The sequence below is a fragment of the Fistularia commersonii genome, chromosome 16 (genome assembly GCF_037954325.1).
Source record: "Fistularia commersonii isolate RoL2024-O1a breed Wild chromosome 16, RoL_Fcom_v1.0, whole genome shotgun sequence".
Lineage (NCBI taxonomy): Eukaryota > Metazoa > Chordata > Actinopteri > Syngnathiformes > Fistulariidae > Fistularia > Fistularia commersonii.
Window position 1 is genome coordinate 8,638,327 of NC_141299.1, and position 15,396 is coordinate 8,653,722.

The 15,396-nt window shown below is 42.6% G+C and overlaps 1 protein-coding gene across 1 annotated transcript; it reads right to left on the reverse strand.

Moving 5' to 3' along the window:
* Positions 1-3,850: 3,850 nt before the first annotated feature.
* Positions 3,851-14,892, reverse strand: tmem59l (transmembrane protein 59-like). Its single transcript, XM_086161237.1, has 8 exons — positions 14,516-14,892; positions 13,395-13,500; positions 12,884-12,978; positions 12,389-12,541; positions 7,132-7,237; positions 6,910-7,024; positions 6,630-6,747; positions 3,851-5,610 (listed from the first exon to the last, which is right to left on the reverse strand). Exons 1-8 carry the CDS (start codon positions 14,660-14,662, stop codon positions 5,452-5,454), a joined length of 999 nt encoding a protein of 332 aa, XP_086017363.1. The 5' UTR covers positions 14,663-14,892; the 3' UTR covers positions 3,851-5,451.
* Between the last annotated feature and the right edge of the window lie 504 nt (positions 14,893-15,396).

Below are 15,396 nucleotides of genomic sequence, written 5' to 3' on the forward strand. Positions count from 1 at the left end.
TTTTTTATTCTTTCCAATGTGTCATGACAGTTTAAGCCCAAATCTATTCTTTGATTATGACTCAAACCCAGCAGCAACATTTTCTTCTGTCTGTCCGTGATACAGCCAACTGGCATGACATGCAAATTGGACACTTGTACTCTGCACTGTGCTGAATGGTCCCCAACATATGATGTGTGTGTGTGTGTGTGTGTGTGTTTGTGTGTGTTTGTGTGTGTGTGTGTGTGTGTGTTTGTGTGTGTGTGTGTGTGTGTGTTTGTGTGTGTGTGTGTGTGTGTGTTTGTGTGTGTGTGTGTGTGTGTGTGTGCGTGCGTGCCTGTGTGTGCGTGCGTGTGTGTGCATGTATGTGTGTGTTTGATTATGTATTCATTGTCTCCTTTGAGTTAATTTAAGGCTATAATGAGATCTGTTACAGATAAATTAATCTTATTTGGATTTACCGGTATCAGTGAGGACTGCAGCAAAAGCTCTTTCAATCCACTGAGAAAATGTGTGCCATCTAACAAACTTGGACATAGTTTTGTTTATAATCAAAAGATGGCATATACTGCATTAGTATATGAAAATGTGAATTGAAGTTAAATTGATATTTAGAGTAATGAGTCTGCGACTCCCTTCCTTGGTGGAGGGGTTTGCGTGTTCCAGTGATCCAAGGAGCAATGTTGTCGGGGGCTTTTTGCCCCTGAAAGAGTCACCCAAGGCAAACAGGTCCCAGGTGAGGGACCAGAAAAAGCACGGCTCAGAAAACCACCCGTGACAAGTTAAGACTTTGGATCTAGTTTTCCCTGACGTGGCTCACCGGTCCCCCCCAGGACCCCAGCCCAGGGGTGGGGCTCGATGTCGAGCGCCTGGTAGCTGGGTCTGCTGACTTTGGGCTCAACCGGGCACGGCCCGAAGGGATACCATGGGTCCCTCATCCCCTGGGCTCATCACCCATAGGAAGGGCCAAGGGGGTCGGGTGCAGTGTGAGCCAGGCGGTGGCAGGGATGGGGGCCCTTAGCGGTCTGACTCTTGGCTGCAGAAGCTGTTACACGAAATGTCACGTCTTTGGTGGGGAAGGAGGCCGAGCTGGTGCACAAGGCTGAGAGATTCCGACTATAAATAGTCGGACTCACCTCAACGCACAGTGTCAGGAACCAGGCTTCTTGAGAGGGGCTGGAATCTTTTTTACTCTGGAGTTGCTCCTGGTGAGAGAAGCCTGGTAGGGGTGGGCAAACTGATTGCCCCCCGACGTTGGGGTTCAACCCTGTGGATGAGAGGGTAGGATCCCCCGGCCTTCAAGTGGGGGGACAGGTTCTGACTGTTGTTTGCGGTAATGCACCCAACTGGAGTTCAGATTAGCCACCCTTCTTGGGGTCCCTAGAGTGGCTGCTATAGAGTGCTCCCACTGGGGACTCCGTTATTCTACTGGGAGACTTTAATGCTCTCGTGGGGCAATGACTGTGTGACCTGGAAGGGTGTGATTTTGAGGAACGGCCTCCCAGAACTGAACCAGAACGGTGTTTTATAATTATAATAGTTATAATTTATCCTTTATTAATCCTTATGGGAAAATTTGTTCTCTGCAATTTACCCATCTTGGATGAGCCATGAGCTGAACCATGAGCAGTAGGCATGCTGTCCACCAGCACCAGGGGAGCAGTTCAGGGTTCAGTGTCTTGCTCAACAACACTTCGACACACTAGGAGGACCTGGAAATTACCGGGAAAGTTCAGTTCCAAAGAGGATTGCTCTATCTCCTGTGCCACGCCACCCCCACTTCTGTGCCCGTTGCGGGTTGGGTTGTCCATAAAGAGAATCATGGCATAAAGGTGTCCATATGTGCACTTGGCATCAACGCACCTCAGGCCACAGTTCTTTAACCTTCTCCAGGCAGATGATGCAGATTTGCGACAGCCAAATATCAGATTTTTCCTGCAACTACAACTTAATTTGAGCCTGAGAGGGTTAATCGACCTTTGATCGACCTTGTGGTCGTGTCGTCAGACTTGCGGCCACAAGTCCGGGATACTCGAGTAAAGAGAGGGGCGGAGCTGTCAACCGATCACCAGGTTGGCTCCGATGGTGTGGGAGTAGCCCTGGAAGTCCCAAACATAGCTTGAGGGTCTGCTGGGAACGTCTGGCAGAGTCCCATGTCAAAGGGATTTTCAGATCCTGCCTCCAGCAGAACTACAACCACCCCCCTAGGGAGGCGGGGGACATTGAGTCAGAATGGGCCATGTTAAAGAGGCAGCTGACAGGTACCGGTCGGCCAAGTGGCGGCTTTGGTGGTCGCTGAGGCAAAAACTTAGGTGTGGGAGGAGTTCAGGGAGACCATGGGGAATGACTTCCAGTGGGCCTCGAGGAGATTCTGGTCCACCATCCCGCTGCTCAGGAAGTGGAAGCAGTAGTCCGTCACCACTGCATACAGTGAGAGCGGGGTGCTGCTGACCTCAACTCCAGATGTTGTAGATCGGTGGAAAGAAGACTTCCAAGATCTTCCAATGAGGAAACAGGGTCAGGGAACTCTGGAGGGGGTCCACCTATATCCAGGGCTAAAGTTACTGAAGCAGTCAAAAAGCTCTTCAGTATTGGGGCCCCAGAGGTGCATGAGGTCTCCCCAGGTTCTTCAAGACTCTAGATGTTGCAGGACTATCCTGGCTGACGCACCTCTGCAGTATTGACTGGCAGATCGGGGTGGTGAGCCCCCCTTTTTCATAAAGGGGATCGAAGGGTGCGCTCCAACTACAGGGGGATCACTCTCCCTCAGAGTACAGCCATCTGGAAGGAGCTCAGAGTAGAGTTGCTGCTCCTCTGCATAGAGAGGGGTCGGATGAGGTGAACTGGGCATTTGGTCAGGATGCCTCCTGGGCGCCTCCCGGGAGAGGTATTCCGGGCATGCCCATCAAGGAGGAGACTACGGGAAAGACCCAGGACATGCTGGAGAGACTATGCCTCTAGGCTGGCCTGGAAACGCCTTGGGATCCCCTCAGAAGAGCTGGACCATGTGACTGGGGAAAGGGAAGTCCAGGCTTCTCTGCTACTGCCCCCGCGATCTGATTTCGGATAATTGGAGGAAGATGGATGAATGGATGGATGGAGTTTGCAACTAAGCTGTGGTGTTACAGTATCAGAAGTCTGTTTTACAATCTCTCTTACAAGGACCATTACAGCTCAATTTGGAATTTTAAATACAAGAGAAGCAGAAGGCTGTAATTCAAGAAAATGGTAGAAAACAGAAAAACTATAGATTTTTTTAATGAAAGATTAAAAGTACGCAGGATAACCGTCATGTTGGAGAATCTCTGAATATTTGCTGCAACCAAGTGGACAGCAGCCGTAATTGCAGATGGAAGTATATCTTGGTTACACACACACACAGACACACACACAAATACATCAACATGAGCACAGACACACACATAGTGAGCACTATCATATAAACACCAACCACTGTCTATACTTTTTCCACATATTTTTCATTGCATTGCAATACCCTGATTTTGAATAAAGCTTCAGACAGAAGTTTATGCTTTAATAAATTGCTTTACATAAAGCTATTTTGCTTATTTTGTTCATGTAGTATCAGTTTTTCAAAATACATTGCCTTTGTAAGATCACGCAAACATGTTTCAGATGTTTAGATGTACAATCTACAACGGACTTTTGCTTTTGTTGTGTGTTACTCCATGATCAAGGTGCTTCAATCCAATCACCCCATGTGTGATGAAGGTTTTTTGTATTGTACAATATCTTGATGTGTCCTTCCTAAAACTTTGATGACAAATTTGTTTCTAGCTCCCGAACTGAGGTGAGTCCCACCAGTAGGACTACAAACAAATTATACACTCACAGCATGAATAAGACATCATTTATTTACAATGAAAAGACTTTATTGATTATGTTGTAAGTATAATTTCTTTGAAAATGAACAGACCAGTAAAAAGTAAACAAGATAGATTGAAATTCTTAACCTTATCCTCTTGATATACGTCCAGTTGAAATCAGCACAAATATCGGTTGGATGGCTTTTGAATTGAATGCCTCCTGTAAACCATGAGGATGTTTTTGTTCATTATTACACATTCTACTGATGTTTACAGCAAATAGTAACACAAAAAAATAAAAACAACACATGTCTACAGTAGAGTTGGGCCATATAGCCATGAGCAGTTAGGATAAACTATCAAAGCATCACTTGCATGCACGGTTCTTTGTCTACATAGCTTGGATTAAAAGAGCGTTACAGGACATCAAAAGCACCGGGAGGAAAAAGAATACTGTGCAACTCTCTTCAATAACAAAATGTCAGAAGCTCTGCGTTCCACATTGTTGCACGGGTTATCCTTTACAACGTGCTCCTGGGACATACAAAATAGTCAGCTATTTAGAAAGCACATGGCACATATAACAGCTAAGATCTATTCAAGTGATATAAGAGCAATAATATGATAACAATAATAATACAATAATAAGTGCAGAATTTCCTCTATGTATCACCTCCGGGCTGTGTTACACTGCATTTTACAGACAGATCAGTAACATTTGTCTGATGAATTGAGTGTGCATGGCACTTCAGTAGCACTACTATTTAACAGCGAGCTTGTGTTAATGATTCACAATAAATAGAGAATAAAATAGAGTCTAACTTCTGCTCGGTCAAATAAAGACCTTTTTTGTTCCAGCTTGAGCTTTGATATGATCTTTATAGTATATATATATATATATATATATATATATATATATATATATATATATATATATATATATATATATATATATATATATATATGATTTGAGAATATATATATTGATTTGAGAATGTGTGCAGTTTGTACATGCTGACATGCACTCACACACATCCAAATAAACAAACAAGGATCAAGGTGAAAACAGAAGCAGGTTAAGTATTTTCCTCCTTAAATAATGAATATGAGGCTGAAAACGTGATTCCCAATTTCTTGTGCATTTCGAAGGCAACATGACTTAACAGATGATGTAAAGGCCATGACCTTGAGTTAGCTGCAGTGAGCACAAGTACTCCAAAGATTTTAGTATCCATTCATGTTCAATCCTTTCAATATTTTTTTTCTAAATTCTGTCAGACTGAGGAAGATTTAAATTAAAACTGAGCTGTCCTCTCTTGTCCACCTGACACGGCATCAATCTCCTGGTCTCACTTTCTCATGGGGCGTGACAGGAAGCCTGATAAACAAGGGCAAACTATAAACTAAACATGACGGGCAGAGAAAACTGAAGTTTTATTTGACTAACACAGTTAAACATTTCAGTAGGATATTTCAAAATGACAGAAGGATGCCGTGCACTTAAAATATGCTTCAAAAATCATGGTGATTTAGCTGGTTTATAATTCACCCCCCCCATCCCTCGCGCCCCCTTTCGCTGCCAGGACACAGACCTTCAGACAAATTTACAGCAGGAAAAAAAACAACTGATCTCCGTAAGTACCTTCTACACACATGTTTTGTTGAGGTCAACTTTGACCGGCAGCGGCCCGGCCTCTTGACTGTCCTCTGACTGTTTCACAGTGACAGCGATCACAGGACTCAGATGATACGGGTTGACTTTGTGGGTATTATCCAGAAACTCTTTGTCTCCATTGATGCTCAGCTGGAGATAAACAAAGAAGAAAACAGGAATAAATAGGAGAACACAACATGTCAATCTGCAGGTCTGAAAGAGGTGGAGAGTTTGGCCTCTGATGGCTTTCCATGCATGTTGAATTTTATTGGATAAAACATTTCCAGCATTTGCTTTGACAAACATGTTCACTTCGACAAACATTCAAACATGAATGACAAGGCACTATTTTTTTTAACAAGCTGTCTCAGTCCAAATAAAGAAATTGCAGAACTACGATATTATGAAATAGTGTGGGATTGTGGGAAATTATGTCATCAGAGAAGTCGGCCCCACTCTGGAAATGGAAGAGATGGAAACAATAAAAAAAAATCATACATATCAGACAGAAAGAGGACAACCTGTTTCCAGCAACATATAGAGCTGAATATTGATCTCATAGTTTTGTTTTCATTTTTGACTGTTCACATGAACATTGTTGGAAGCTTGTAAATCAGGTCCTTTTTAGACTTTTCTGTTGCTGAATTGTGACTTATGTAATTTAAATAAACTGAAACAAAAAACCTACTGACTATGGATGACCTGACCTGATTTTTCAGCTCAGGATCAAAGCGGATCCAGGCATTTTTCTATTTAATTGGCTGTACTAAAACACCAAGAACCGAAAACAAAGTTTGCATCAGGATGTAGCATTGTGAGCATGTTACCGACTACCACCCATTTACTTGTATAGTTTTGTCTAAAAAAATAACACTGCACCAATAAGAGCTGTGATTGAAAATTACTCACTTTTCAAATTACCTATATAGTTTTAAAATAAAATAACAGAAAGCCTTATGGAACAACAATGCAGCATATATGTATAGGAACGATCATCCTCTTACCTGTTTTAGTAAAACCACTGTAACTCGTTCGTAAGTTTATTGCGAAAAGGAATATATTCTATCACTAAGCACTTTATCAGTCTCTAACCATATTTAGACAGATCACTTGACATTAACCTCGGATTGTCGGCTCACTGTCACATAATGTGTGCACTTTGTGTGTACCTGCGTCTTGATGTGTTGCTCTGGTGCAGTGACGAGGCTGGCACAGCTGAGCCACAACATGACCATAATGGACAGGAAGAGGCAGGCCGCCAAAATCCACCGTGGGAGACCCGAACGTCTGTAGCACGGCAGAGAGAAAGCCAGTCATTTGAAAAACAGCTGAAAGAAGGCTAGTATTATGCGCTTCCACTGTTTCACAGGAAAAAAACAATAAAACGATGATGACCAGGAAACGGAAAAGGTGGGTTGCTTTGGAAAATTGAAAAAGAGAGAGGCTGACCTTGACATGCAGCCCAGGAAGTCATGCTCAGCTGTGGGGTCCTCTGCATGCTGGGCAGGGTGCTTCCCCTTATTTCCTGCCTTGACAGAACCCCTCTCGCCATGCCCTCTCACACCTGAGCATTTGAAAACCAAAATAATATAAAAAAAATGACTACAGAGCATGTGTTATAGACATCCCGTTAATCATGTTTCTGAAATTGTGCATCATGGATACCCTCACCATGCGGTCTCTGGGTGTGAGAGTGGACCTGAGGCCAGGGTTTGTCTGCCACACTAGATCGAGGAGCCTGCAGCTCAGGTAGAGAGTACTCCATCTCGGGCTGGCTCTGAACAGAAACCACAGCAACAAGAACACTCAGCCACGGCAGCACAGCATTTCACAGCACAGACACTCACTGTATTCACTGAACAGCTCAACCAGACAAGCTCTTGCTCAAACTGGTTGTCTGGAAAGTGAAGGAAACACTGCAAGTGATGATTCAGGTCAAGAAATTCAAGGTGAGGGCAATTTTTTTTAGAAATTTCTCAGTTGACATTTTATACAAAATATTCTTTAGTTTGATATTAATAACTGCTCCGCAGAGCGACTCACACTACTAAGCTTTAATGGTTCACATGGGTTGAGATTTCTCAAGAGTTTTGGAACACTGAGCCAAGCGTATTTTTTTTTTCTCTGTGTTAAGCCATCGTCGTTCCCATAAGGATTCAATTCAAGGATTCAAAGTGTTTGTTATCATATGCAGAGTAAGGAAACGTGTTTCTTTGCACAATGGAATATTTCCTTTGCTGTTTTCTTTGCAGATAGTATAGCAAAGTGTTAGTAACATAGAGGAGACATAGGTAGTTAAAAAGGACATAGATATGCATATTCTAATTAAAAGTGCAAATAGAGAGAGTGGGAAATGGGAGGTACGCAGTTAATGCAAGACGTCCATGAATACTCTGAGATACCTCATGGCTATTGTGCAGTGGAAATTGAAATGTAAATATTCATGTAAAGCACTGTTTGTGCAAATTAGTGCCCAAGTAAATCAGCTTAATTAAAAAAAAGTTAAGTGATTTCTTTAATTATGTTAGCAGATAGGCTGATGAATCATACTAAGAATGCCAATTAGACTGATTTTGTGAGTCAAATTTGAGCTTTTATTAACTGTGAATACCATATTTGATATAGAACAGACTGAATCAACTCGATTGGTTGTCTGGATTGATCGCTCATTGACAAGTTGAGGCTAAGTAAAGTATTAATGCTCAAACCCCCGAATCAAAACCAAGCAGTCTTAAAATGCTCTTTCATTTTCTCGGCTACATGAGACTGTTTTCATTGCAGAGACAAATCAATATTTGCTCCTAATATTGTTATTGTTGTTATTGCTATTGATCTTCAATTTGAATTTAAAATCTATTTAATCTCTTATTTCTAAATATATTGGAGCACTTTCGTCTCTGTCATCCATCCAGACACAGTCAGACAAATAATACCTTGGAAAAATGTAAAGGAACACACACACACACACACACACACACACACACGCACGCACGCACGCACGCACACACACACACACACACACACACACACACACACACACACACACTCACAAACATAAAGCCTACTGTCCACATTTTCTCTGTTGTGTTTCATTATGTGTGCCATGTTTTTTGGTTCCCCTGGAGAACTCATTAAAAGAGGATTTTGGTTCCCTGCTGCCGACCTTCCCTCCTTTGCAAAAGCAGCTGTAGTCAGTTGTTGGAACACTATCGCTGGCATCAGCAATGTACACACACACACGGACACACACACACACACACACACACACACACAATTTTACACATTGCAGTACTGTCAGTCACCCAGTATGTGGTGAGGTAAACACTCAGATGGATCAATGGACTCTGATATCTCCTGATATCTCCTATCTCTCTAAATAACCAGCTGAATTTATTCTTTCCATCATAATTAACAATCACTTTATTCAAGAAATACTTGATCCGTCTCTTTGCTGAATGATCTGCAATTACATCCCGATAAGTGTAAAACATTGTAATACACTGTAGTTAAGTACTGCACACGCAGCTTTTCATCCCACACACTCCTGCAGCTGAAACATTATCTAACGTTGGGTTTATTTGTGCTTTCAAGCAACACTTTGACAGACTGCATTGAAACCAGGTGACACACGTAAAGATACAAGCACACATGAGGAGTTTAATTCATGTCGGCTGCAGATCAAACTGAGTGGGGCCTGATCTGCATCTGTCACGCATTACATGAGAGTTGAAAAGGTGCTCTGGTTCACAGAGAGACAGAGGAAAGACTGCAGTTTGAGAATTCAGAAATATCTCACCACATAAAGAAACCCAAGGTTGCGGGAGGAGGAGTAGTGGGTGAAATTCAGCAGAATTTCACATCCCATGTTGAGCTGTTAATTTGGCCTTTTTGAAATTGTGTCGTTTGTAAATATAAATACAACTGAGCATACTGTATGCTTGGTCACTGTTAATATTGGTAAGGATTAGACACAAAATACAGTATTTTTTCATAAGAAAACTAAAAATGATCAACTTATAGTGTAATAATAACAGCACACGAAGGTAGAAAATGTTAATTGACTTTGGGCCGCCTTCATTTTTATGAAAATTTTGGTGAAATGTTACAGTGAAAAGTGTATGGCAAATGATGAAAACAATGACAACACGGGTCCTGTTTAATGTGTGCATTCATAGACTTAAATGCCCCCAAAAACTGCTAAATTTTTATGTCCTATTCTGAATTAGTAATAGATAGGTCAATATTGACTTGGGTAAAGAAAAAGTCAAAGATATGAGGAAAATAAACCGTGTCTGCAGAGTAGTTTGCTTTAATCTTTTTATAAATGCTTGTGAACATTTTCCAAATTCAGGGTCATTTACATTTCCTGCTATTTTAGGCAATTCCTTGACTAGATAATGTGTACTCATTTGCAAAGTTACAATTGCTGAGCAACTGCTTTCTTTGTTCCTTTATCCCCAAAGCTTAGAAAAGGGAGGAGGAATAAAAACATGAACAAAACTCCAATATTTGTAAACTCTTATAGTTAAGAAACAATGATTTCTTTCTAGATTGAAATAATAAAACCCTTAAAAAACCAAAACAGTCCATCAATACGAGAGAATATTAAGTACATAATCAATATTTTGTTACGGCTTGTTCCTTCTTATGCAGAACAAACAACTATCAAAGCTGGATATTGGTAGGAGAACCCTTCAGTCAAAACTTTGGTGATCGTCATGAGCTAAAAGGGAATACGGAAAGGACAGTTTGTTTTCAGATGAACCCAGTTCAAGCTGTTCTGTGCGCGAGTCTGCTAACACTGCTCAGCAGGAGGAAGTATTGGATTAGCATATTTTTGTTGCTCTTACACTGTCACACTATTCTGGGATGATTCCTTTCAATAACAGAGCAGCCAAGAGAGGCAAAGTATAGATGTGAGAGGGTGTGTGTTTTTTTTTTCTTAACCAGATTTCATTGCTTTTTAATCTCATGACCTGAGAGTGACTTGTTCCACCCTCCTAAAGTTAACATAATGCTAGAGCTCCCGAAAACTCCCGTGATGTGAGAGGCTACACACAACCCGTGTTTTTTATAACTCAAGGACACGTGAGTGCAATTTGACAGCGGCACACTGTGGATATCCTCGTAATTTGTATTGCAGGAAGCAACGGCAAGTCCTCTGCACCCCTGCCTGTCTGCTGTCTCTCACTATAGCTGGACTTTGTTTGTTATATCAACACATTGCTCGTCAATCTGCCAAGCTGCTGGCGGTTTGCCAGTCACACCACTAAACACAAGCCTGATGGCCTTCTCCAGAGCCTGGCTCCCTCCTGCTGCCTCAGCCTGCATGTCACCGCCATAGAAAATGAAGTGACGGTCGACAAACATTGCAAGAACTGTGGCTGCTGCGTCTGTATATGAGGTAATACTCTTTTGCCTTTGTATGGTTTCTTAGAACTGAAGAAAAATCTTGCTGTTCATAGGGGCGATTCTGCTCGACCTGCTGTGGATGAATACTGTAATTTAACACAAAGACCTCCATTTATGTTGCCAAAATTGCCATCAAAGCTGTGTTATCCAAAGGGGAAAACCCCTGACGGAGTTGCAGCTGGCCAGTGTTTGAATGTGGAGAATGAGGTTGGGCAGCTCGATGGTGTAAGAGGCCAAATCTTATTATAGGATTTATGCATAGGCGACTCAGCGATTTGACTTGGGCAATACATGCAGTGGCACAGACTGCAGCCAAACCTCTATTTCAATTATAGAAAATGTGAAGAAATGTTTCAGTTGTAGCAGGATAGAGATCTGCATCAACATATACTGGAATTCGAAAGTAAAGGGGAAGAATATCAATTTTTCACATGAACTCGATTGAGGTAAAATCTCCCTAGTTATTGAAGGAAACCCATTGTTTTAGCACATTTCCATAAATCCTATAAATTCCCGAAAAATTTGAATATTTATGTGCCATCACCAGTATTTCATTTCTTGGGCCTGCAATTCTATCCTCAGGCAATTTCATCCTGGCTAGCCATGCCAGCTATCAAATATGCATGGTGCTGGGGGCAGTGACATCATTTAAAAAGGGGGTTTCGAGAAATTTATTGTGCCGAAAATGTTGATATATATTTTTGCAGTGCTCTGAAGTCAACCACATGTCCTGAACCTTTTGTCTCTCAATCTTGACAGATGCACTGATGCTCAAAGCGGCTGAGATGATTTGGAAGCGACCCAAACCCGAGTAGAGATTTTAAGTGCGACAGAAAGGCCGGTTTAGCCATGCTGATACTGTGCAAAGTCCTAAACCTATATTGTAACTCCAGACTGATGCAAAGATAAGCAATGCACATCTTGATTTTATAATTGCACATCACAATGGACACTATCTACAGAAAAATGCATTTATGATCATCTAAATTGCAGTTCTTCCTGTTCTTTCTGGCAAAGAGCTGCCATTCCATTCTTTGCGCAGTTTATAATTTACTGCAGATATTCCAAAGAATTAGATTAGAAAAAACTTTACTTCTAAGGCTAAATTTGCCCCACATGTTGGAGATGTGCAGCGAGAAATAATTCTTTGATTCATTAAAAGCAGCTTCTATCTCATAAGACAAACTCCAGCGCAGTGTTAGAAACAGACAAAGATTGTGTTTGTGTTTAACTCAATTTTTATTTATAAAAATACTACAAATTAGGACGTTCCTGTTGTATGCTTTTAACCCTTCCGTGTTATTCTTCTGTACACCTGCAGCCAACCTGTCATCCTATTACATTTTGTGACCGAGATCGATATCAATATTGGGGGGAATAATGTGCCACAAGAACTTTTTTTGCTCAGTTCAAATTTTAGGTTTATACTTGGGAGTAAAAAACATGTTGCTATCGTGAAACACTGCAATGTCTTTTTTCTCATAAAAAAAAAAAAAAGCAATAAGTTGACTCATACCTGAAAGACAACAACTTTGCCATCGTCCGCCTGCAGATAGAAGGTCCAGGTAGAGGAGATGAAGCTCTGGGCGGAGCTCACAATGTCATTGCACCAGCTTGACACAGCCTCCATCACAGATGGGGGTTTAGGACGGAGTGTCATGGCCTTGAGCTACAGCGGGGACAGCAGAAATCTTCATTATGACAAAAAGTACTGTTTACGAGTCTACAGTACTGTCTCAGAAAATTAGAATATTGTGATGAAGTTCTTTGTCTTTCTGTAATGCATTCTGGATTCATTACAAATCAACTGAAATATTGTAAGCCTTTTATTATTTTAATATTGCTGTTTAAGGCTTAAATCTTAAGAAAACTCAAAAATCCAATCTCAAAAAACTAGAATTTCATGAAAAAGTTTTTTTTTTTTTTTTTTTATGCATTTAAGAAGATAAAGAACTTTATCACAATATTCTAATTTTCTGAGACAGTCTTGTAAGAGCATCTCTTTCCTCACCTTCCTCCTCTTGATCTCAGGTTCGGAGGGCTGGCTGGCACAGCCGGTGCTGCAGGCCTCCTGCTCCAACAGTTTAACATATGCCTCCTGGCAGGCTGAGGAGACAGAGGAGGGCAGATGAGAAGTAAGAATGAGGGAAACAGATGAGATGCACAAAAAGTAACATGCATTTGGGGCTCCTGGTTGGGTCTCAAATAGAGAGACGAACAATGCACTTGGCTTCGTAAAGAGCTGCGCTTTATGTCGGCAGTAATGGAAACAATTTACTTCATGTAGTCTTCACTAAAATACAGAATGACAAGGCACCTGCTGTCTGGATGGCAAATCACATCATTGATTTCCGATAGGAAGTGGGCTCTGGGCCTCAGACTATGGAGGAGATTCACTGACTCGTTCATCTTTCATCAATATTGGTGAAGGAAACACAAATGACCTGCGTGCTATGTTTCATCTTTCTTTTCATTTTCTTAGCAAAGTGGAGTTAAACCGGCAGATCAACAGGCGGACTCACCTCCCTGACACTCCTCCCTGCTGGTATTAAAACCCGCATTACCGTTGACGAACTGGCAGATGGAATACAGACGGCAGCCACGGTGACAGGCGTTCATGATGGAGTCCTGGTGGGGGACAGTGGGAAAATGTGAGGTGCCACAGAATTAGAGACTTTCATGCATTGTGACATCTTTCAGATGACGGACTGCTGCTTCTCTGATGGCTCTTGGAAAGTAAAATGAACATCCTTCTGTCACATAGCCTCGCTCCTGGGGGGAAAAAGAACCGGGATAAACTGCGCCCCCTGGTGGTCAAACGGGGGACTGCAGCCGTGAGTGTGTATAATCGCTTTGTGCTCGTCATCCTCCTCACCGGTTTACCATGTCAACTTATCAAGATAACAGAGAGGGTTCGAGGCGCAAAACACACGACAACACGCGGTCTAAGGGGGTCAACTCTCCCCTGCAGACTCCCGCTGAGTGACCCCACATCCAGGCAGGTCCCCATCCTCTGCGATCCGCTCTGCAGCTGCTCTGCAGGATGTCTGAGCCACACCTGAAGGCAGCAGGAAGGCCAGAGGAGGAGGAGGATGTTGGAGTCAAATACACACACACACATATATATAACCATATAAATTTATATATACATATATATGTGTTTATATGTATGTATATCTTCTCCCTCGCGTTTCGTACTCCGAGAAAAAAAAGACGCTGCAAACGACATGTCGGTGTCACGAAACATCACCTGGCCCGGAGCATCTCGGTGTTTTCGAGATGATGACATTGAGATTTGATGAGGAGGAAAAAAAAATTTAAAAAAAGAAAAAGAAAAAAGCTAAATGGTGTGAAAGAATGTGAGCCGCATCCATTTTCCCCCGGCCTGCCGCGCGTCATAGCATCCAAGTGGGCGCAGCGGACAATAAAAATTGGACCAGCTTGTGTGAATGTGCGTGGGAGAGTCATTTGTCACAACCAAAACACACCCGATAGAATGGATCTGAAACTAAAAGCTTTTTTTGGGGGGAGAATAACATCCGTGGCGTGCAGAGCTTCTGCTGCAGGCCACCCGACGAGCTGCTGCGGCGCGCAGCTCGTCGGCCGCAGCTCGGCGTGCAGAATGCGCAAAAGAACAACTTACTTTAGCGGGGCTTTTGTTTTTTACGGAGAGCTGGCACTGCTTTTTGCAGTAGTTGATATCACCCAGTTGGTTGTCGAACATATCGGAGGGCGCCGCGGCCGCCAGTCCGGCCAGAAGCACCGAGAGCAGGGCCGAGAATCCGCACATCCTGCCGCAGAGCCGGAGCGTCTCGAAGCTGGAGGAGAGGAGAGGAGCGGTGGGGTCGAGCTTCACCAGCGCGGAGCTTCCTGTGTGCCGCCGCCGCCGCCGCCGTCGCCTCCGCCGCCGCCGCCGCCGTTGCTACTGCGTGCTGCCTCAACCCGGGTCTCGTCTGCGCCCCTCATCTGCTATGCTCACGGCGTCACACGCATCATCATCATCATCATCATCATCATCACCTCCCTTTAATCCGAAAAAAAAGCAGTAGCTCGTAATCTGGGATGCGGTGAGACTCATAGAATCGCAGCGGCCATTTAGATGTTGTTGATAAGAAAATAGTGATTTGATAAATTCAACAAGAAAGTCAGATTCAGATCTATCCCGCTGCATTTGGGAGATGCTTGGGTGTTTTATCTAAAAAAATTAAAAAAATAAATTAAAAAAAAAAAAACATCAGTCCAACAGCCTGTTATTATTGTCGGATGCGTAAAATCCAAGGAACCAACGAGTTAGTGGTGGATAACTCCTCACTCAAAGAGTTATCTATTGTAGATTTGCGGGCTCTCCGGGTCTCCATGTCAAAGTTGGTGTGAATGCAAGTGTGAATGAAAGGGGGAATGTTTGTATTTATGTAGCCCCGTAATTCAGGTTAAACGCCCCCTCCCCCCGCCCACACACCGTACAACCACAACCTACTTCATTATTATCAGTGGTATTATTTATTGTTATTATCATTCGCATTA